At 36.3% G+C, this 22,908-nt stretch overlaps 1 protein-coding gene and 1 pseudogene across 3 annotated transcripts in view; one reads left to right on the forward strand and one right to left on the reverse strand.

Annotated features, from left to right (window-relative positions):
* Window positions 1-15,398, forward strand: part of LOC144450671 (uncharacterized) — a 37,168-nt gene extending 21,770 nt beyond the window's left edge. For all 3 annotated transcript variants that reach the window (XM_078141324.1, XM_078141322.1, XM_078141323.1), the window contains exons 3-5: window positions 10,517-10,652; window positions 11,009-11,112; window positions 11,520-15,398. In XM_078141324.1, the coding sequence (XP_077997450.1) occupies window positions 10,517-10,652; window positions 11,009-11,112; window positions 11,520-11,861 (582 nt within the window). In that variant the 3' untranslated portion in view covers window positions 11,862-15,398. The remainder of the gene's footprint in view (window positions 1-10,516; window positions 10,653-11,008; window positions 11,113-11,519) is intronic.
* A 2,012-nt stretch (window positions 15,399-17,410) lies between these two features.
* On the reverse strand, window positions 17,411-22,471 carry LOC144450569 (uncharacterized; annotated as a pseudogene).
* Between the last annotated feature and the right edge of the window lie 437 nt (window positions 22,472-22,908).

Raw genomic sequence — 22,908 nt, forward strand, 5'->3', positions numbered from 1 at the left:
AATTTTTTTACGCCTAACTCAGCAACAAAATATAATATAATTGGTTATGTATGATCAAATTTCATATCGTCTGCATCGGATCGATTTCACACGTGTTATAATAACCTGTTATTTTTTCCTTCATTATTTCATCACCAGTTCATTCAACTCAGTTCTAGGAGGTCGTTAGTGCTGTTTCCATGACAATTAGAAGTATAATTTTTATACTTCGGAAATGTCGCTTTTAAGTCATCATAACCGTGTGTTTTTTGATATATGTGAAATATGTGGCTCGTGTACAGTCATGTGTGTTTTAATTGTTCGTACACACCCACCCCTTATATATATGCAGGATGACTAAACTGCCATGGTCAATCGTGAGTATGAATTTCCCGGATGTAGAAATGAAATGAAATACGGATGTCGTTCTTTAATAGAAGTAAAGTATGACTAACAAGTAACAGTAAACAAGAACCCACAAGAATTATTTGATAATAATTTTGGTAAAAGTCTAGGGTTATTGAATTTTGACAAAAAGTTGTTTTCACGTAAAAGCAAAATTGCAACACAACAAGTTAGCAAATTGATAATGATTTGAGTACAGAGTTACGAGCAATGATTGTAACTCGGCCAACGAGGCCTAATAAAAAAAATTGTGTGGTTCCGATTACGCTCAATTTTAGAATAGGTGGGGTAGGTAGATTTTTTATTTTATTTCATTATATTTTGTTTTCATGTGTGAGTGTCTAGTTCAGGTTTTCAATTGTCCGAATGGTCTCTGTGTTTTTTATTTCTTCCTATCAGATATACAGCCATTACGGATTGGAAGAATAGTTTTATATTGTCTTTTTAAGTTTATGTCAGTTTCTACATCCCTTATTTCTCGTAATTTGTTCTCGAATACGTAAAAAAAAGTTTAGGGTCGGCAGTGAAAAACTAGGTGGGGGTCGGATAACCGGAACCAAACAATTATTTCTTAGGCCTGATCGACCCGAATGTTATTTTTCAACAAATTTTATACATTTCGTGCGTCACAATTTTGAATATTTTAGTTTTGATGTCCAAAACGATGATATATCTAAGGTTATCAATTTACTCTTTATAACAAAAGTTCAAATGAATGAGGTTTTTTAAATGTCAAAATCCATCAAAATCCGATTCATGCAAACGATCAATCAACCTATCTATGCATGGGTACGTGTCAGTATATAGGGCGCCACAGATGTATGAACAGTCCGGGCGTGACGTAGGATTTTGGTTTGTTTATCCACCATATCAATTCTGGTGTGTCAATAACAAACTTCAATTTTTTACAATTGTTTTGAATGTTTGCAATTTATTTAATGACAAACACAGACTTGTTTTTCAAGTTAGAAAAACATAATGAAGAGGTTTTTTTTAATTTGTAGCTACATGTTACATGAACGAATTATGCAAAGTTTACCCAAAGTATTAGCATGTGTTGATTCTAAAATGTATCCTTGAGTAAACAAGACAAAAACTAACACACTGGATTTGCGTCACACTGAAAAAAAATGACATTAAAATCTATCCCTGAGTAAACAAGACAAAAACTAACACACAGGATTTGCGTCACACTGAAAAAAATGGGTTTTTTTATTCATTATTCGTTCTGGTTTATACACTTATTTGACACATGTCATCGCCATGAATTTAAATAAATGATGTTCATTTCCACTCTATTCATAATAAACATAACAAGCCGGGCAATTGAAATCAATAATTTGGTTCTTGATCATGCCCATTGTAAATTTCAGTGGCGTTTATTAAAAACACGAATAATACTTGGCGATCGTGAGCATACTTAATCAACAACCTGACGGTCGATCGTTATATTAGCGACAACATTTTGACGTCAATCAACTCAAGCGTTCTGTTAAATATGAAATATTGTTAAAGTGCATTCTGTCAAATATCAAATATTGTTAAAGGCTGACAGAATCCTTCTTAAAACTATAAAGATATTTTTCATATGATTCCAAATACGTCATCATTGAAATAGTGCAATGGATATTTTGACAAAGGAGTTTGCAGTAATTATTATATGCAGACATACAGTACACTGAAAAATATCATTGGGATCGAGATATCAATTTGTTACAATATGCAAATTGGCATCATTAATATTCATATAATGTTTATTAATTTGAATATTGGTTGACTTCATTAATTAGTACTTAGTTATGTTGGTTTGATGAATTTCAAAATATATTTTGATATGAAATAACATCATAATTTTAAAAAGATATTATTAATTTTATTATTATTTTAAATCCTGGTCACTAATATCATATGTAATCGTTTACATTTAGTGTTTCCTGTTGTCAAAATTGGTTGAAGACGAGTGTCATTTTGTACTGTTTTGTTTATACAAGGACCATAGATATTAGGGTGTATTCCTCAAACATTTAAAGTTCATCCCATGAAAGAAAAATGCTTCGCTGTAGCGGTGTGTAAGAATGAGTTAGTTGAATATTAATGATCAGTTTTTGTTCTTAATGATTTTAACAATCTTAATTATTTTGTTCAGAAAATATAGATGTATTGTACTTTTTCTCTCGTGTCACTTTTTTTTAATTACTGAGCTTATAAACGCATTTTCTCTCTCTATTATAATGTGCGATTTTAGACCTAGGCAATCGAAAGAAAGCAATAAGAATGACATATTTCAGAGGAAATTGTTGTATTCATTCAGCATTTATATATATATATATATATATATATATATATATATATATATATATATATATATATTATTATTCATTTGTTTATTTATCTAGTCATGTATTTCAATCTCTCCTCGGTGAATTAGTACAAATAGTATATAATCTTCCATTAGGTTCGCACTTCAATGGACTTTCCAAGGCGTTTAATCCATTTCAAACTATACCACATCTCATTAATATTCAGCATAAATTTAAATATTAATTAGTTCATATTAGTTATAAACTAGGTACAATATTGACCCTTGTAAAGTGACTTCGTTTTAATATTGATTTGTTTATCGTTTCTAGTAAATAATTATTCTGTGTTCAAGTTGCCACATGGATGTCTTTTGTATAAATGGAAAGAAAATGTAACTAAACATCGAAAGATTTCAGTTCGCCTATTGATTCGGTTACCATAGTGACAAGTCGTGACGTCATGCCTATAGGTTATATTCATCGATACCTGTATTAGGTATTGTGTGGCTCTAAACATGTTTTGATTGTTTTGAATACGACTAGTTTTAATGGATATTAGCTCAAGAAATTACTCAAAAAGTGCAACAGTTGCACTGTTTTCTTAGGTCGTCAATTGGGATCGCTCCTGTGCACAGCCACATATTCAATTGCTCTGCAGCAAGATACGTTTGGAAATAATGCTGAAAAACTGTTGGTGTTAATTAAGCTATCACCGTGCTCGGTTCGCAAATATCCTTCCAACAATACCTTACCATATACAAACCATGTGCCCACCCTCACCCCCAACACTCATCCCCAATGAAAACTCGCCTCTGTGCTGCTCTGTTCTGAAACAAACAGCTTTGATGTTTTTTTTACTAATATAACAGAGTCCCTTTGACTCGCGAAGATGATGGGCGTACTAAAATCATTTTCGCAAGTGGTGCGGTGCATCTTGCATGTCATGGCCCTTGAATATACAAGTGTATATATTTAACTCCTAGACAAAAAATGTTTGGTTTTTCACTAAAACTTGTGTACATATTCGAGAGAGAAAAAAAAACACAATAAAATCGTGAAAATTGCGAAGTCTCGCCAGATATAGTGGATGTGGATGTGGAAACTGATATCAACTTAAAACGACAATGCAAAATTGTTCTTCCAATCTGCAATGGCTAATACATCCGATAGGAAGAAATAAACAACACGGAGACCATTTGGAAAACAATGGAAAACCTGACATAGACACTCGCACATAAAAAAAATATAAAATAAAATAAAATAAAATAAATCTACCCATTCCACCTATTCTAAAAGTGAGCTTAATCGGAACCACGCAATTTTTATTGTTAGGCCTTATGTACACAGTGATACATATGTACTACAACAGAAGTTAATGAAGTTGAAAGAAATGTATAGTCCAGGCATCTACTTCACAAAACTCTTTATAACAATGCAACATAGTATTATTACCTTTGACAAATATCTTACTAAAATTGCTACAACTTATCTTCAGGCGCGACGCAAACTCTAGTATAATTGCTACATTTAAAATCCATTAACATACCTGAAAAAAGTATACACGGCTACAATGTATACGATTTGACGACATCAGCTGAGATAATGGTGACTCATGCAAAGAAAATTAATGCAGTAATTTTTGTAAGTTTTTTTGTCACACCACACTAAGAAAGTTTTTGCTTTAAATGCAGACGATAAAATGTAGCATTGTTGGTAACATTTGTGTGACAATTTTGTCGAGCCAGACGATACAATGTAGCAATGTTAGCAAGATTTTGTTGAGCCAGATGACACGTATACAATGTAACAATGTTAATAAGATGTCGTCTAGCCAGACGATAGAATGTAGCAATGTTAGCAAGATTTTGCTGCCAGACGACATTTTGCTTCAAGTCAACTGGCTCCCATTGAAATACCTTTGAAATACGCGTACAATGAAAATAAACTGACTAAACTCATTGCAAGTACGGTGAGACACGTTCAACACGTTCTCTCTGACACACACCACATTAATCTTTCTGAGACTTAATATACGGCTATTCAATATTCTCTGAGAATGCAATTATTTATTATCGACAGGACCGAATGACAACAGATATTAAGCTATTGTCAACAGTCACGTTACAAATCTTCAGAGAAATTACCGAAAAACATGATAGATATCACTTCCAATTTACACGCTCTCTGGAGAAATTTTTGCCGGTTTTCAGGCGAGAGAAATATCACATATGTATCACGATGAGTGTTATTTTCGCGAATATGTGAGTCAATCTCTCGTGTATCGCTTTGTATCTCGCCTTCTATTATCGCAATGCTTAACAGAGGGTTACTTTTTTAGTAATTAAATTGGCAATCGCTTTTGTGTATTTATCTCGCCTTCCACTTTCAAAAGCTTTTACGTCAACAGAACAAAAACAAAATTATTTTTTCTCGAAATTGAAGACTTGATATTTAATATTCGATAGCTATTCATCAGTTCCATTTGAGAAGCTACCATATCTTTTAATACGGCGCCTTGTGATTTATTTCGTGTGCTTTCCTACTTGTATGTATCTTTGTCAGGACTACCTATTTTCTATTATATACTAGCAGTGATAATGAATAACTTGTGTATAATTTCATTTTCATATAGTTTTATCAATTCATTGTCCATAGTCTACCTTTTGTATTGTGATGGTTCAGTTCATTTTATTATAAAAACGAGAAAACATGATGGATGCGCTCGATTTGCTGTGAGTAGTCCGACTATCGTTCTATAAATGCACACCAAGATCAAATAACACAACACCTTGCGAGGGGAAAATTTGAAAGAGAATAGAGAGTTTTTAAAGTTAAAATGCAACCTAACGCTATGAGTTGTCGGTGGCAGAGTGGTTAAACCAATGCATATTACCACTGCTGTCAGGGTTCTAACCCATTCAAGGTTTGGTTAAATTTCCCATGATGTAAGTAAGAAGAGTGTCGTTCAGTTTGACTCTACCGACCAACGCAGGTTTTCCCCAGATGCCCCGGTTTCCTTTTGCACTGACACTGACCTTTCCTCCTGTTATTGGGCAACGCCTGTTGAATGGTTAATAAATAAATAAATATAAAACATATATGCATGCCTAATTGTAAGGCTATGAAGTGATTATGACCGGAACAAATGCATTCAGAGAGGAAGACAGAAAGATACGTCGTTGGTCAGTCTTTAACAGGTTTCTCGACTCCTGACTCGTCGTGTCTGATCATAGACTAGCAAGAAAAGTTATGACTGTAAGAGAGTTTACTTCTTTAGCAGACGACGATGCAATCGCATAGATGCTCAATGTTCGTAGAACGAAACACATGACTCGTCTTTAACATCTGATTGGTTAACATTAGCTGACGTAATTAACATAAAATTCTACTCACAGTGTAATTCTTAATGATGACTTTGTTTTAGCTTTGTGACTGAAAGTACTGGAGACATCAAAATCGATACCTGCCATCCGGTTTATTTAGCTAATATTTACTTTGACCTGCTGACATATTGTGTTCTGACAGGAACTATCAGTCAATATCATACAAGATTTCAGTTCAAACTAGAACACTTTATAGTGTCCTCTAAGTCTATTGAAGTCGCGTGTATACTGGAGTTTAATTTTCAGCTGGCTTTCAACTTTTAATATGGACATGTAAGAGTTTGTTGCAAGATTTGTAAACCAGAAACTGTACGCGCGCGCTCTCTCTCTCTCTCTCTCTCTCTCTCTCTCTCTCTCTCTCTCTCTCTCTCTCTCTCTCTCTCTCTCTCTCTCTCCTCTCTCTCTCTCTCTCTCTCTCTCTCTCTCTCTCTCTCTCTCTCTCTCTCTCTCTCCCTCCCTCCCTCCCTCCCGCCCTCTAATTAGACTTATTTCTGCTAGCAAAATGTGACGTTCTGTAACTTCCTACTCTAAACTTATATACTCAAGATGTGATAAGCTCTCTGTTGAGACGCGAGCTGTTACTAGAGTTAACATGTCCTACCTTTCGTAACGCACACAATATGTCATTGCGCGGTCGATTCGATCATGATGAAATAACACCATTAGATATTGGCATGGAATGTCATGCTATAAATGTCTCGTGCTCGTTCAATTTAGTCAAATTAAATTGACAATAGAGCTACTTATCAAATGGGAAATGTTCGATATTTGTAGGTGAAAACAGAGATTAATATCCGTTTTAGCGCGAAACGTGGCAGCCAAGGCTAAACTGAAATGCACGTTATGTATTTTCAGTAATAGCGACACGTTTCCTTAGATGAAAGGTTTTAAGCAAATGTCGAATGTCACTATCATGTAGGCGAGTGTAGCTTCAAGTTCATCTAAATAAAAGGTTAACACACTCGATAAGCATGGTCGATATATTAGTGGAATTAAAACTCTTAAAACAGATTTTCTTAATCTGACCTAAAAAACACTCTCTCATTGTTCTAGTTGATTCCTTTCACTTTTTTCTGCATTTGCCTGTATCGTTTACACCTTTGTTGGATCTCACACTCATTTTCACTGTATTCCTTGATATCTGATGTTGGAGGCTGTGTCTCATAAAGCTCAGTTTCCTTAATATTACAGTTATACCAGAAAATTTATATTTTATGTTAAGAATGTCAAACCTTTTTTTTAAAAAAAAAATCTGTATCTGTCAAATTTTAAGTTCTTTGCAGTTATAAACTTTAACCAAAGGGTTAGTGTAATACTTCACCGTCTTTCTGTCTGTTTTTTTTCCCGGGGGGGGGGGGGTATTCGCTTCATATAAGAATACATATAATTGTGCTATGTTAAATTATGTCTATCAGCTGCTACAAGAATCTCTAACCAGAATTCTGGATATGATATGATATGATATGATATGATATGATATGATATGATATGATATCTCGGTCTGTCTGTCTCTGTCTCTGTCTGTCGCTCTGTCTCTCTGTCTGTCTCTGTCTCCCTACCTCCATATCTCTCTCTTTCTCTCTCTCTCCCTCCCCCCCTCTCTCTCTCTCCCCACCCCTCTCTCTCTCTCTCTCTCTCTCTCTCTCTCTCTCTCTCTCTCTCTCTCTCTCTCTCTCTCTCTCATTCTCTTCCCCTGTATTTATAATTGTTCACCTTTTCAGTCTAAATCGTTAAATAAAATCGGGTTTTACACTGACACGGGAAAGCATATTTCGATTGATGCTTAATCGATGTGAATTCTATTCAGGTAGTAATGTATGTTCATTTTTCAGGTCGTTTGATATTTGACATCACCTATTGTGAACGATTCGTGTTTTTCTCTATTTCTTGTACATGGAAACAAAATATTTATATAGTAACGAGGTAGTGAACCTAGCCAGCAGGCAACGTTTAATTTCCTGCAATTTGGTTAACGGACAATCATGCCAGTAATAATGACACATGACAATGTGAAAGTCGGATCAAACAACGAATGATGTGGAAAATTGCACGAGAATTATCGTTGTCATGTGTGTAAAAAGCTGGGGCAACAGAGGTTTAACCCCGCGTCACGATTTGTTCTAGTTAAAGCGGTATAAACTGAGTTTATAAGATTTTTACATAAGTTAAAATACAAACTTCGATTACGCTATTCTAGTATACTGTTAATGTCGGTGCATGCCCTCTGTGACATTACAATTGTGTTTTCGCATTGATAGAACAGTTGATTGCATGGTAGGGAGTTCATGCACATTTTTTATACGTATGAAAAATTACGTCATTGGACTGTTTGTAAGTTGTATCTTAACACCAGGTTTGAATTCAGTCAATTGCAAGTGATGGCTAAGTATACATCAGTAAGTAGAATATTATGAGTACCTTGTAATATGTAGAAAAAATTACATCCCAAACGATATAAATTCAGCTTGTGCCTCTTTAATATTTTTGAATCAGAAATTTGAGAAATATACACTTTTGTCTACCGTAATAGGCGCCAATTCGTTTGCAAAAGAACGTCATCTGACACGACACTATTCATTGCAACATTTTAGAAATCTTACTACATCGCTACACTTCATGGGTAGCTCGACAGCGATCTTACTACCAAACCAGAGTGACTATAGAGTTTCAAATAGGAGGCACGATGTTTTTCATGTCTCACTCAGGGTTTTCTGTTACCAATAACCATATAATAAAATACAGACACGGATAGTGTAAAGCATCTAAAATGATACATTTTATCTGACTATGAACACAAATCAATCTCACTATTGGATGAAACAAGGAAGATTAAGACATGACATTGGTTATTCATATGTGTGCATGCTAACAGCGTCTGTATCTTTTATGTAATCCATAAGAAAAACCGTTGTGTTATGAACACAGTGTCGCCGAATTGAAACTCTATAGTCTTTGTGGTTTGTCAGTACCTACATTAAATTTTATCACAGGTTCAACACAATCTTACTAAAAACTGCTTCTTTTCATTATCTAGCCAAAGAAAAATTCTTACCAACGTTGCTACATTTTCCCTGTTTGAGTTACCCATTATCTTTAGAAGTTCATCGCCCAAATCGTATACATTGTAACAACATCATACTTTTCTTCGGGTGTGAAATGGATTAAAATGTAACAATTTCATTTTTGTTGTGTCTGATGATAAGATGTAGCAATAATTGTAAGATATTTTGTCAGCCAACTAATGAAACAGTGTAGCAAGTTTGGCAAGATGTTGTCGAGCCAGACGACGGCACGGTTTTGTTTCTGTATTTCCATTCTAGAACATTCCTAAAACGCGTATTTAGTAGTCACGTGACAATGGATATGTGATGGATAGGGGTTATAGATAGAGAACGGCAAGTTGTGCCACGGAAACCAATCAATCAGCATTATATTTCACGTAGACTGATGAAGCCCTTAAAAAAATTACCTGATAAAAACATTGTTTATGCGTTTTTCAATAAATTCTGGGCAAGCTGCATGTCATGTGATTACTGTGTTTGGGTGCAGACATGACGCTGTTTACACATGTCGCCTAATACCCAGTTAGAGAAATGAATATCTTGTATTGCAGTTGCTCACATGGGTGTCAAGACAATAGGAAAGTTCAATGTCTCTATGCAGTTTCTCATTTGACTACAATACTTGCTAATCTCAAAAAGTTTTGACAGTTATGAAATATTATCTTGCTAAGACAAATAAGCCAACATTTCAGTAAAAAAAGTTGTATTCTTAGCTAGCATGGGTGGGGATGAAAAACTTAATATATATACGCGACATCATGTGAGCACATACAGCAATGTATTAGCAAGAGGAAATTGAAAATGAAATGGATATACATCAGGTGATAATTAATGACTTGGGTGATTAAAAATACTACCCTTGCCTTCTTTCCAGTGCATGTACGTAGACATGAGAAAACGGAATTTGATTGGTTCGGGGGGGGGGGGGGGTGGCGACTTTCCGTCATACGTACGTGCTCATCGGAGGACTTTTACTTTTAAGATTTTGTGGAGGTTCTATTTATTTATATTATGCAAATTTATTTAAAACAGTGTGTGATTTTTGACTCATGTTAAAGTGGGTACCAAAGTAATGGGCCAATAATCATCTATTACTATTATCTACCTGTTTCTATTCTTGCGTCAGAATGTTATACATCATGCATATAATAACTTTCACTTTTTTTTGCCAGAAATTATAGGCTTTCAAAATACACTAAACTTATCTACAAATGTACAAAATATAGATAGATAATGTAGAAATGTTTTGTGGAATTTAGTAAAACTGAATCAAACGTTTAAGCCTAACCCATATTCTTTAGATATTGTAACATCATCCAACTAAAACACTTGTTTAAGCCAGGGCCATTTCTTATGCTCGCATTCATGTTATCTCATCCTCATCCAGGTCGTTCAGAAGTTGATGTACACTGGAAGCTCTGACTGTAATGCTAAATGCTGGGTGACAGAATTTGGTGATTGTACGAGGACGTACGCAGGTCACAGACATACTATCACGGCCTTAAAGTACTTTGAGGGACTATGTAAGTATACATGTATACCGTACCTATGTCTGATGATACTAGTATATCTGCAGAATGACAGTAAATGACACCTTAACTCCGGCTCCTAAAACATACGCATGCTGAAAACTAATTATACCGGACGCCAAAACATAAATTTCTCTAAGTTACCCAAGGAAAATCGTACATTCTAGAATATGACCCATTGCTTCTATCAACTCTGTTTTTCATCATAAATATCAACAATGACAAATATTAACTCCACGTGCACTGAATGTGCTGTAAGGGAGTTTTCTATTTTCTACTTTTTAGTTTAGAAAATTGTTCTGTCACCAACTTACAACTATAAATGCAATCTTGTCTTCATCTGGTTTCAGTATACACGGCATGTGGAGACAACTTAACGAGGGTTTATGATGCCAAATCGGGTGCCTTAAAACGAACTTTCAAGGGCCATGAATTTGTCGTTAACTGTCTTGCGGTAAGTGTTGTAGCGACTTGTCTACAATAAACCGAAGGTCTATCATTATACAACCATGCTATACCATAGATTGTGGTAACTTAAAAAGACTACAAACAGAGAGAGAGAGAGAGAGAGAGAGAGAGAGAGAGAGAGAGAGAGAGAGAGAGAGAGAGAGAGAGAGAGAGAGAGAGAGAGAGAGAGAGAGAGAGAGAGAGAGAGAGAGAGAGAGAGAGAGAGAGAGAGAGAGATTTTACATGGCTCGCAGCTTTTATTTGGTAAAAATGTAACTTTTTCTCGCGGTCCTTATGGTTCACAAATTTACACAGAAGGTGCGAAAACATGGTATTACATGTCAGTTGTTGCAATTGCAAGAGCGACAAAAATCGTTAATTCTTTTTTTTTTTTTGCAAATATCATTTATTTAGATCAATGAAGGTAAGCTGTACACTGTATCATTCGACGGCACGATAAAAATATGGGACATATCGGACATCAAGGACGACATCACTAGTTTTGGAGACAAAAATGAAGAAGAAAATGAAGACGAGAAAGCGAAGAACAAAAAGAATAACAAGAAAGATAGCAACGAAAACGACGAGAAAGACAGTATTACTGAGAAAAATGAAACGGAAAGCACCGAAAAACTACGAAATGATGACGAGAAGAAGGACAGTGAGAAGGAAATTGACGATGACGGCCTGGACGACGAAATTACTCGAGAAATTGAAGAAATAAACAAAGAAATGGAGGCCGTGAAAGACATGTAATTACTAAAAAATGGCAAACATTAATTTCGATAATTGGTTCGAAGTTGCACGGTCGACTGGTGTTGTGTCGTTACTATAGCGATAGTGTAAACAAGAGCGATCATGTGACTTTGAAGTCCCACGTGTCCAATTATAATGTCGGAAAACTAATAAGAACCCATGGACAAACACTGTGTGGTACGAATCGAATATTGATAAGCCCGGCGGCTTTGCATGCTGGTTATAATCGGAAAACATGTCAAAATTTTATCGGAAAAGTGTAAACGCAATATTTCGAGGGGAGGAAATTATGATGACAGCGTCGATGTTGACCGAAGTTTGCTGACATGTTTCTGCGCTCACATGCTTCAAAGCATATCATCCCGAAGACGACAGCACGTCTCTTGAATGGCAGAGCGAAGTCTGCTCTCAAACATATATTTGAATTTTGACTACAATTTTTTCCCCACTATTTATGAAAGCAAACACAAGTTTTCGATATCATATATAAAAATTTATCCCAAATTTTGAATTTTAAAAATATGAGAACGTTCCAGTTTAATGATTAGCCGTTCCAACAATGTCAGTTCCTCCCTACAATTTCGAAGAATGGATTCCAAATATAATGAGGTTAATTTATATGGTTGTTCAAATTGACCTGCTAGGGCTAGGTTACACAGCCCGTGTTGTGCAGTCATAAGACTACCAAGTTTGCGTAGGGGGAGAAACGATTACTGGAAGAGCCTCGTGTTTTTCAATAATTATGACACGTTCCAACTGAATGCACCTTGAGGTGGTAATAACGCCTGAAATTGACATTATTGATAAGAAAATGAACTGTTACAACATTAATTGCAATTTTTCTGACATTTACACATATTTCTCATGTAAATAGAATAAGATTAATGCTTAAGGAAAAAATCCCACTATCAGGGATGTCACATTTACTATGATAAATTGTCCAGTTTTGGGGGGATATTTACATACGTGTAATATTCTAATTTTGTAGATTGAGGTCACGTGAGGATCTAGGAAAGAGAAATAAAAAGACTCAAGAAGGTTAAAGGTTAAAGGAAAATAGTTCAAAACTTGACGGTTTCTTCTGGATTTATTCAAGTTTCGTGTTAAAGAAAGTACTTAATTGTATCTATATACTCAGAGAAATTTGTTCAATTCTTATAAAGTATCTGATTTCGGAAGCGGCCGCCTTAACATTGTCAATTTCAATTCATACATCATGTCACTGATATGATATTGTAGCTTGCAAATTAAAATATGTAAATTACTCACTGTCGTCACTTTTGGAATAAAGATATTACGTCACTGGTCTGTTGATAAACTTTGAACTTTCCACATTGAAACTGTCAAGTTAGGTACCATGTCGCTCTAACACCGTGACGTCACTTTTAGAGTAAAAATATTACGTCACTGGTCTGTTGATAAACTTTGACCTTTCCACATTGAGACTGTCAAACTACGTACATCTCTTTGACAGTCATTTAAGTCACCTTTGGAGGAAAAATATTACCTAATACTGGTCTATTTACAAACTTTGAATTTTCGACATTGAGAATGTAAAGTTATGGACGTTAACATTCCGTGACGTCACTTTTTGAGTAAAAATATTACGTCACTGGTTTATTTATGAACTTTGAACTTTCCACATTGAGATAGTCAAGTGTTGTGTCTCTTTAAACACCAAAGAGAAGTTGAATCTCATGGGCCCTTAGCATTAACATTTTTAAATTGATAGGTACATTATAACAAATGCACTGAAAACATTGTATTTTAATTATCGAGAATATTTAGCGTTCTCCAGGGAAAACAACGAAAAAGTCAATTGGATGGTAAATATAGTATTGGCTTTAAGGAAATGATGCATTTACAATTGGACATGCGCAGTTTGTGAAATTCTAGGACAAATGTTAAAATTTGAAGGGGGCCTTTTTATTTCACTTTTAGTCCGTCTAGCAATGTCTTTATTTTTGGCTTTCTATCAATGTTTAGTCTTAAGACATTTCTGATATTATCTTGCAAAGTTCTGTGTAAATAATCAAAGAGCAATAAGACGCATCTTGAATATTTCTATTTTTGGCTATTTTTGGATAGTTCTCTCTCAGATTAGCTTGATTTTTGTACTTTGTATAGCGCTATATTGTCACGTTCTAATGATATATAATACAACAAGCTCTATCGAAGACACAATTTTGAACTTTTGAGAAACGAGATACGTGTACTTTTCATTGAAACCTGCCAATTTATCCCGTCTTGTACAGCAGGAAAGCAGATAGAGCACTTGAAACATACCCCTTGCACAAAAGTTGACTGGAAAATTGGCGCTACAGTCGAAGTGGCTCAAATTCAGGTTTTCAAAAAGGGGGAATGGTGACTTTATGAGGCACAAAAGTCGATCGCCGTCAATCAAAGCTAAGAGCCTCTCTTTCGATCCGTACGTCACTTCCGTATCAAACGTGCAAAGGGTTAATACTTTCATTTTTTTAAAAATAAAGTCGCAAAACCTTGCTTTGGTTAGGTACCTCGACAAACTACAAATCAAGCCATAAAAATAACATGGTATAAACAGCCACGTTGTTCGTCCTAAATGTTAGGGACAAATTTGCAGCTATAAAATTTGGAGTGTTTTTTACCATGCCGCATGTTCATCACTTGAGTACAGCGTATGCAAATTCTAGCACATTTACATATTCAATCGAACGACAATATAACAATTTTTAAAAGATTTACTCCAAAATAAATGATAAATGAACAACAGATAATTAAAATGGCGGCATATATCATGATTAACTTTTTTTGAGACAGCTTTGATAGTACTAACCGATCTTGAGCAAATTAGATGTTGTTGTTTTTTTCATTTAGTAACTTTCTTTGCATCGATCGGATATCTTACAGTACGCCACAGTATAATTTGATACAAGAATCTAATAGCATGGAGTGACATATGTACTGATTAGCATGAACACAAAAACCAATTTATGGTAATTATCCTAGGAAAGACTTTCTTTTAAGACTGTTGGTTGAAACTGACTTGTTTACGTTTATGTAAATTATAATAGAATTTTTTGCAAAAAATTAACAATTTGAATAACATGTACTTTTCTAAATCAGATTTGTTCCCTCAATTTATATCATTGTACGTTGCCATAGTAACGGATAGGTATAAGAATCAGTTAATTAGATTGAAGGTCGAGCTTTACCAGTGACAGGAAATAGTATAGTAGTACGGTCGACAAACAATTGCTAACAGACTTGCATTGTTGGAAAATATGCACCCCCCCCCCTCTCCCGGCTACACACACACGCGCGTTAAGGAAGATGTTATGTTTATTTTATACGTATACCAAAAAGAATGTAGCTAATAGTGTTATACACATTTAGGGGTGTGGAATGGTGGGGCGGGGGAGGGGGGTTACTGTCTGTGTAGTGTTTTATCTATTAGTGTATGTCTATGTATGTGTGTGCCAGTTGGGGGGTGTATGTATATACATACGACGTTAGTGTGATGGTCAGCTGGGGAAATACGGTGAATGTGTGGTGTATTTGGAGGTGTAAATGGGGGGGGGAGAGAGAGAGAGAGAGAGAGAGAGAGAGAGAGAGAGAGAGAGAGAGAGAGAGAGAGAGAGAGAGAGACGTATGTATGTATGTATGTATGTATGTATGTATGTATGTATGTGTGTGTGTGTGTGTGTGTGCATATGTGTGCATATGTGTGCGTGGGTGCCTGCATGGGTGTGTTATTACACGCAAATTGGTAGTTATTTGAAGACTTACACATTAAGAATGTATTTATTTGGTCTGACTGCTTGATTATATTCTTGGGATGGAAAAAATTGAAAGTGAAGAAAAAAACCCATCCAAACTATTACATTTATAGAATTAATTGTATCTCTTGTTACGTAGCCCATGTAAAGTTTTGATCACCGGATTCTATGCAACTAGAAACACCCCTATAGTGTGGGAAATACTTCGCTGTCTTATATGAAGTGGGCTTTGAAATGTCAAACCTTCCACTTCACTTTGCAATAATGTACAAAATAACATACATAGAGTCTGATAATTAAGACCAGCTCAAACTTTTTTTTTAATCAATAGAATGTCACAAATGAATAACATCCGTCTGAGAGGCTTTGCATACTTGTTGACTTCGAGTCCCACGTCAAGAGGAAATCCTAGAAACAGAGGCAATTAACCAAATCGATTGCATCCCTATAAAGTGTGTACAGTAACGTTGTCCAGTTAAAACTATTCAGTAGTACAGTCATTGTTGTATCTGTATCTGCCTAATTAATAACCAAGGTTACATTATAGTAGGTACGTGATATTAGCTGTTACATCTGGGTGGGCATACCGGCGTTGGTGTAGTAGAACATATACAATCTTTCATGATAGCCCTGAGTTTGGCCTCAAGGCATGGCTCAGTATAGGTCATCAATTTCAAATGAAATGTACATATTAGTAAACCACATCAAGTACAAATGAAATGTACATAATAACGAACCATGCTATAGGCCATTAAGTACAAGTGAAATGTACATATTAACGAATCACATCTAGTATAAATGAAATGTACATATTACCGAACAACGCTATAGTCCATCATGTACAAATGAAACGTGCATGTTAACGACCTACGCTATAGGCCATCAAGAACAAAGGAAATGTCAATACATTATAGTCTGAGTGCATGGTTAATTTGTAAGAGGGGGGAGGGGAGGGAGGAGAAAAATAGGTGTAACATTATTCTGTGAACATTTCTAAGCAAAAACAGATAGGTTTTAATTTAATAATGCACACGTTGAAAACAAAGGATGAAATTAAAATGCCATGCCGTTAACAGATAAACACTTGAACTGAAGACCATCAATAAATGTAGACATCTGACAACTCTGTGTTACTTACAATTACCATATATTGCACGTACATATTGTTTTTAATGTCACGTGTTGTCACTATGTGTTTACGTCACGCTATGAATATTAATGCTATTACACCACAATGTAATAATTTACAAGACGATGACATATCTGCAAATTTGCATGTTTAGAAAAAAAAATATTAATCTTACGATTATTGTATTAAAAATCACTTTTATTGTTAATGGATAAATAAAAGCTCACATATTCAAACAGTTAGTTGTGTCAGTAATTTTTGTATGTTCAGTTTTTGTCCAATTCTGCAGTCACGTGACTTTGATGTGTGCGTATGGTGGCTCGGAATCTGCAAGTTGCCGAATCCGCGCCTTACTACTGTCCTGGCATGTGTTTGGCTGGAGTCATTCGGACCCACGAGTTAACAGTGTATATAAGCAGGGAATGGTTGTCATGCCAACCCGTACCCCACCCCCTCCTACCATCGTATTCCAATAAATTCACCTTGGTACCGAAAAACTCCAATATTCAAAAAACAATTCAGACTTTGATAGTAGTTGGCAATCAATACGAATCATTTTAATGACAATCTTAAAATGCATCAGTACATGGCACTGTCGGAGAGTTCAATGAGAAGAAGATACAAAAAACAACAGCATAAACATTATGAGCGTTGGTGGCGCTTCACACCATCGCCTGCGGGCGATAAAGGTGTTCGGTCACCGACAAGTCACATGGCTTACATCTGTATTTATAATGTTCGGCTGAGGCATACGCACAGAAGACTTTTCTAAAATGATTCAGAAGTAACTTAGAGGGTATAAGGGCAGGGTCAAGTAACTGCCACAGTTTCATGGCTTCGTTCCGTTTCAAGCACTTCATATTTTTGCAATACTCGTTAGTAGCATTATCCACCTAGAATAGATAAGTAATAATAAACAAATAAACAAATACTAGTAGACAATATAAAAATCACGTACATGGCAGAGTCGGAGAGTTCAATGGGCGGAAGAAACAAAAATCAACAGTATAAATATTATAACGTTGTTGCTGTTTGTCGTCAATTCCCTTTGTCTTATTTGCCAAAATGTCAAATGTATAGGAACTCTTTTTCTTCGTGTGTTCAAAAGGTAACGAGGTCTAAATAGTTCTGGATACAGTAGTACTTCATCGAGCACAGTGAAAGCACAGTTTATCTAATTCTAATAGTCTCAGGGGCAGATATTACATTTTGTATAGCCTTATTGTGGGGTTTTACAATTTGAAAATGATGTAATAATCAAAACGATGATGGTCTGTCAGATTGTGTGCCGTATACCGGTATTTCTCTACAGGTAGTAGGATTATAAAGGTACACACACTTACACTTCCTCGGATCTTCCAAAGATCGTCATATGTCAAGACGCCAGTCCTTTTGTACAGAGCCGGCAAATGAGACCCCGTTACTTTTACTCTATGGTGAGTGGCCCCAAGACGAGGTGTGTGGATGATAGGGACACGTGGATTTACCAACGGTTTGACTGGTGGATTAGGTGAGGTCTAGAAAACGAAGAAATTAGAATGTATATTTAAACTAAATGAATGAAAGCTATCTAGGTCAGTCTCAGCACACTGCAACGATGCCTCGTCCATGTACAATACAGGTTGGGAGCACGTCATTATTAAAAAAGCAACAGCCACTAGCCGTCCGATTCACACACGTCACAGACATGTTTACCTTGGGTTCTACGAAAACCTGGTCAGTAAGAAATCTCAACAAACTTTGTTCCCGATCATAAGTTTACATGATTCACAAAAGGGAACTGCATTTTTCTGAGGACATTTACATATTTTTAGATTGACTAGTACTGTGTCAAACGTATATGACATTTGCACTCTGACTGCTCCTATCTAGCCAAATCAACTTGTTTGCATGACGCTAAAATCGGAGAAAATAGTCTTGCTTTCGTCAATCTTTCGATGTTTGTTTGTTTGTTTGTTTGTTTATGTGTTTTGTTTGTTTGTTTGTTTGTTTGTTTGTTTGTTTGTTTGATTAATTGATTGTTTGTTAGCTTGTTTATAGACCATCGGTCTATGGTTTGCTTGTCTATCTGTCTGTCTCTTGTTTTCTGTGTCTCTGTATCTCTCCGTCCCTCCGTCCTTCCAGCCGACCATCCGCCCATACCTCTATGTCTATATCTCTGTCCTTCTCGCCTTGGTTGTCGGTCCTACCCCTACTTCAAAATATCATGTGGAAAACTAACCAACATATGATTTCTAATGTCAAATTCAATGGAGACTATCTCACCTTGATAGGAGTTTTCTGTGTACAGTTTTTACAGTCGGTTTGAACCTGGTCCGATGGGCCTGAATGACCATGCTTTACACGAAGAAGAATTCTACCAGTACCGGCTTTCTTCCGTCGAGTAACGGATCTCGGTTTCTTTGGGGTCAGAAAGATGTGTAATGGCTGTGCGTATGGACTCTTTTCATTTTGACCTAAGTCAAAAAAAGGGGGAAAGAAATTGTTGTGAGGTTAAAGGTCAACATAAACATGTAATCTAAAGAAGCTCAGAACGTGTGATTCTCTGTGTGATTCTCGAGTCGGTCTGTGCTCTCAGGGTTGCCTAACAAATACCGAAGGAGTACAGCCTCGGCTAGATCTAGTCGCTCTCGCCTTTTTGCTACGTTTTATATCTAAAACTTAAGTCGTCGCCGCTCCGATCCGGAGCAGTACTACTATAATCATATACTGATAGGGCCTTGAGCACCTTTTTGGTCGCTTGTAACATCAAAAGAAAGCCCGACCGTCTAGCGGCAATAGTAATATGGGCTATACCCTCAAGGTAATGTTTAATTTAAAAGATATTACATATAAGTAATTATCCATCATCTGTACGTTGGTGGCGCACTCACCTGCGTTGTTAGCTTTCAGACGTTCCAAAATCTTCGCTAGTTGTTTGTCTGTGAGACCAATAAGCCGAGCACCTGCAGCGTAGTGTCCCACCACGTGAGGGATCTGGGCTTTCTTATACTTTGTTTTATAGTACCTAGAAAATAAGCACATAATATACAGTTTAATTAAAAGCACCTGGCGAAACGAAATGGTTTTGTTAGAAGTCTTCAGAGACGTGGTTGGACACTTTCAATCTATAAAGTTCAGAGATTTGAACGAAAATTACTCTCGTAATTCAAAAAAGAAGTTCTTCTACATCTGTTTTAAACTAGAGAAGCTACAGATTAACTGTACATTCCATGCACAACTTTTTCGAACTTTTTCTACTTGTCCGAAGATGTTTTACAACAGACTGTAAAATATGTCGCTGAGGGCGTCCTTGACACCCTTTCACTCTTTGTGGAAAATGGATGAGAAGAGCGCCCACAACGTCTGACCTTTCAGTCTTGTACCCACCCGACAATTTCATCCATGGCTCGGAGTGCCGACTTCTTCATGAACTGTGTCAGGGCATCAAATAATAGCGTTTCTCTGTTATGTTCTGTTGCGTTATCCTTGGCGGGACCTTCATGACTCTCAACTATAAACAAATGGTACAACATAGAGTTATACATTATATTAGTTGGCCACTTAGGGAGCCTTCAGTATTTGCAAGGGGCGGGGAAAATAGGAGGATCACACTTTGGGGACAATTGGGGGACGATCATGTTTTAGAGATAAGCAATTGAGGGGGGTCACTTTTTAGAAAAAAAAAGAATCGATGTCAGAGGGTCACATTTTACGCAACAGGCCGTGCTTGGTATATCTCAGCCCCCCCCCCCCTGTAATTACTGAAGGCTCCCTTAGTCTTGTAAAAAAAGAGAAGTATAACACATTTATTTCATTGTCGTCAAACACAGTGACAATCCCAGGTCGCTATGGCAACAGAAAATTTACGCTCCCGGCCATGAGACAAATTTGTGCAGATAATACGTCTTAGCACTGCATAGGCAGAGTATTGTAACGTATCGCTAGAATTTGGTTCTGATTAGATATCAGACCTATATATATAAGGGGCCTTGCCACTGCGAGTCGCTAGACAAGTAGTGACAAAAAAAGTATGTTCCGGAAGTAAGGGAATAATATTATTACACCTCCTCAAGCATAAATTACGCGAAAATCGGAATAAAATAATTGCGATTTGGAACGGCGGTTTCGAGCATCGCAAAAACAGCCTGAGTGACGTAGACTCGGGTTAACGTTGTCGGTCGTGGCGTCGAGCGACCGGGGTATATAATGCATATTTTCTATTCAAAGACAATAATTTAAGTGTATATATATATTCATATATACAAACAGCTACATAATTATATATTCAAAAATTTACATATGTAAATAACTCACCGAAGCTTTCCAGAAACCGTTCCGTGTTAGTCATCAACGTTAAGAATTCCTCAAAGTCGATTTCTCCGTTTCCTGCGATAAAAAAATATCAGAAAAGAATTCGAAATTATCATAATTTGCATCAAAATAAATGATACATTGTGGTGTCGATTACGGATGTTAAATTTGATTTATCACAAATGTAAAATGATGAATTGTATAACTATTGAAAATATTAGGATAATTTTTATTAATGTTAAAGGAGTTGATATGGAGACGGGAATAATGGTAACGTTACTTTTTTTATATTATAGTACTGTCTATATTTCTCTGTTCGGCAAATTTTGTCAACACCGATGTCCCTGTTTAATTGAACTAGGATTTCTAGGCAATTTGCTCTGAGAAACATATGAATCGAAAACAGAAATATCCGTGCAAAAGAATGGAAGAAATTAACGCTTTTCACGTACGTCATAAAACCTACACATATTATGTAAATTAACCAAGTTCAATCAAGGTCAAAGTTGATCAAATCTTCTACTACTCACCGTCATTATCCAAAGCAGTCAATACGTCGTCAATTTCGTCACGTGTTAGTACAATATCGACGGATCTCAAGGCTTGCTCTAGTTCGTCTGCATCAATTGTACCACCACCATTGCTGTCGAACAAATCAAATACCTCGCGAAAAGCTGTTTTGGAAGGGGAAAAAACGTGAAATTTTATTAGAGAGAACATAGGTTTGTCATTAAATGAATCAAAAATCACTTTCAAGTGTTTAAGGAGAAGCAAAAACAAATATTATTTCTGTTGTCATATTTCTCTTCATTTCGGTGATAGTAAATCTTAGTGAAACAAAACCCTCAAAAACGCCCTACTAAACTATTTACAAGTTTTACCTCGTGAACATGTCATCATATACAAGGTCATCTTGAAGTGAAACATAATTTCTTCCATATTTTAATTAGTGAAATACTTTTTACCAATTATTATTCAACCATCTTGTTTTTTATTGTGAAAAAGTAACTGATTTCTGAAGAATTCCTACCGTCAACTTGTTCCTCCGTGAGCGAGTCTTTTTCTTTCTTTTTCCGTCCCTTTTTAGCAAGTGGTGATATACCGATCCCAATCATCTCCGGTCCGTACGACACGCTTGTTTTCCTCGTACTTGTGCTGCCACGTCTAGAGACACTCTGTCTCCGCGGACCGGGAGCTTTGGCGACCACCTTCAAAGAAGTTCTCCGACCACGGGGTATGTTAGGAAGATCTGATAAAATGTCAGATTCCCCGGCGACCGTATTTGGTCGCTTCGTCGTCAAAATATTTGGCATCGGAGATATAGTACTTTCTTGCCGGGCTAATTTTGGGGATGAGCGACTTGGTGAATTCGACCCCGGCGGAATAAGGATGGCTCCTCGTCGTTCCCGTTCAATGGTATTAGTTGACATTTTTAGCGTGCGGCAAAGAAAGCCGGTGATGATTGCGGAAAGCGAGATGCTACAACGCTGAACTTGAGCGCCGAACTACGCCTATATAGATCGAACATTTTAGGCCGCGGCTCTCTAGAATACGAACGTACCTGTGACGTCATCACTACAATTGCTTGCAGGCGCGGCATCGTCGTTCGAATACATATTCGTATCCTATTTTTAATTTCCCCGGCCCATATTCTCAATTTTTTCTCGTAGGTGAAAAAAAACAAAAGAATAATCAGATGAAAAAGAATAAACAAACAAACAAATATGTACAAGCGAGAATTGTCACAAGTCATACAAGGCTAAGCTATTAACAGTGTTGAATTATTACTCATTGGCAAAATCCCATACACACACACATTCTCCAGCCTACTCTCTCTCTCTCTCTCTCTCTCTCTCTCTCTCTCTCT

The sequence above is a fragment of the Glandiceps talaboti genome, chromosome 20, assembly GCF_964340395.1.
Source record: "Glandiceps talaboti chromosome 20, keGlaTala1.1, whole genome shotgun sequence".
Taxonomy (NCBI): domain Eukaryota; kingdom Metazoa; phylum Hemichordata; class Enteropneusta; family Spengelidae; genus Glandiceps; species Glandiceps talaboti.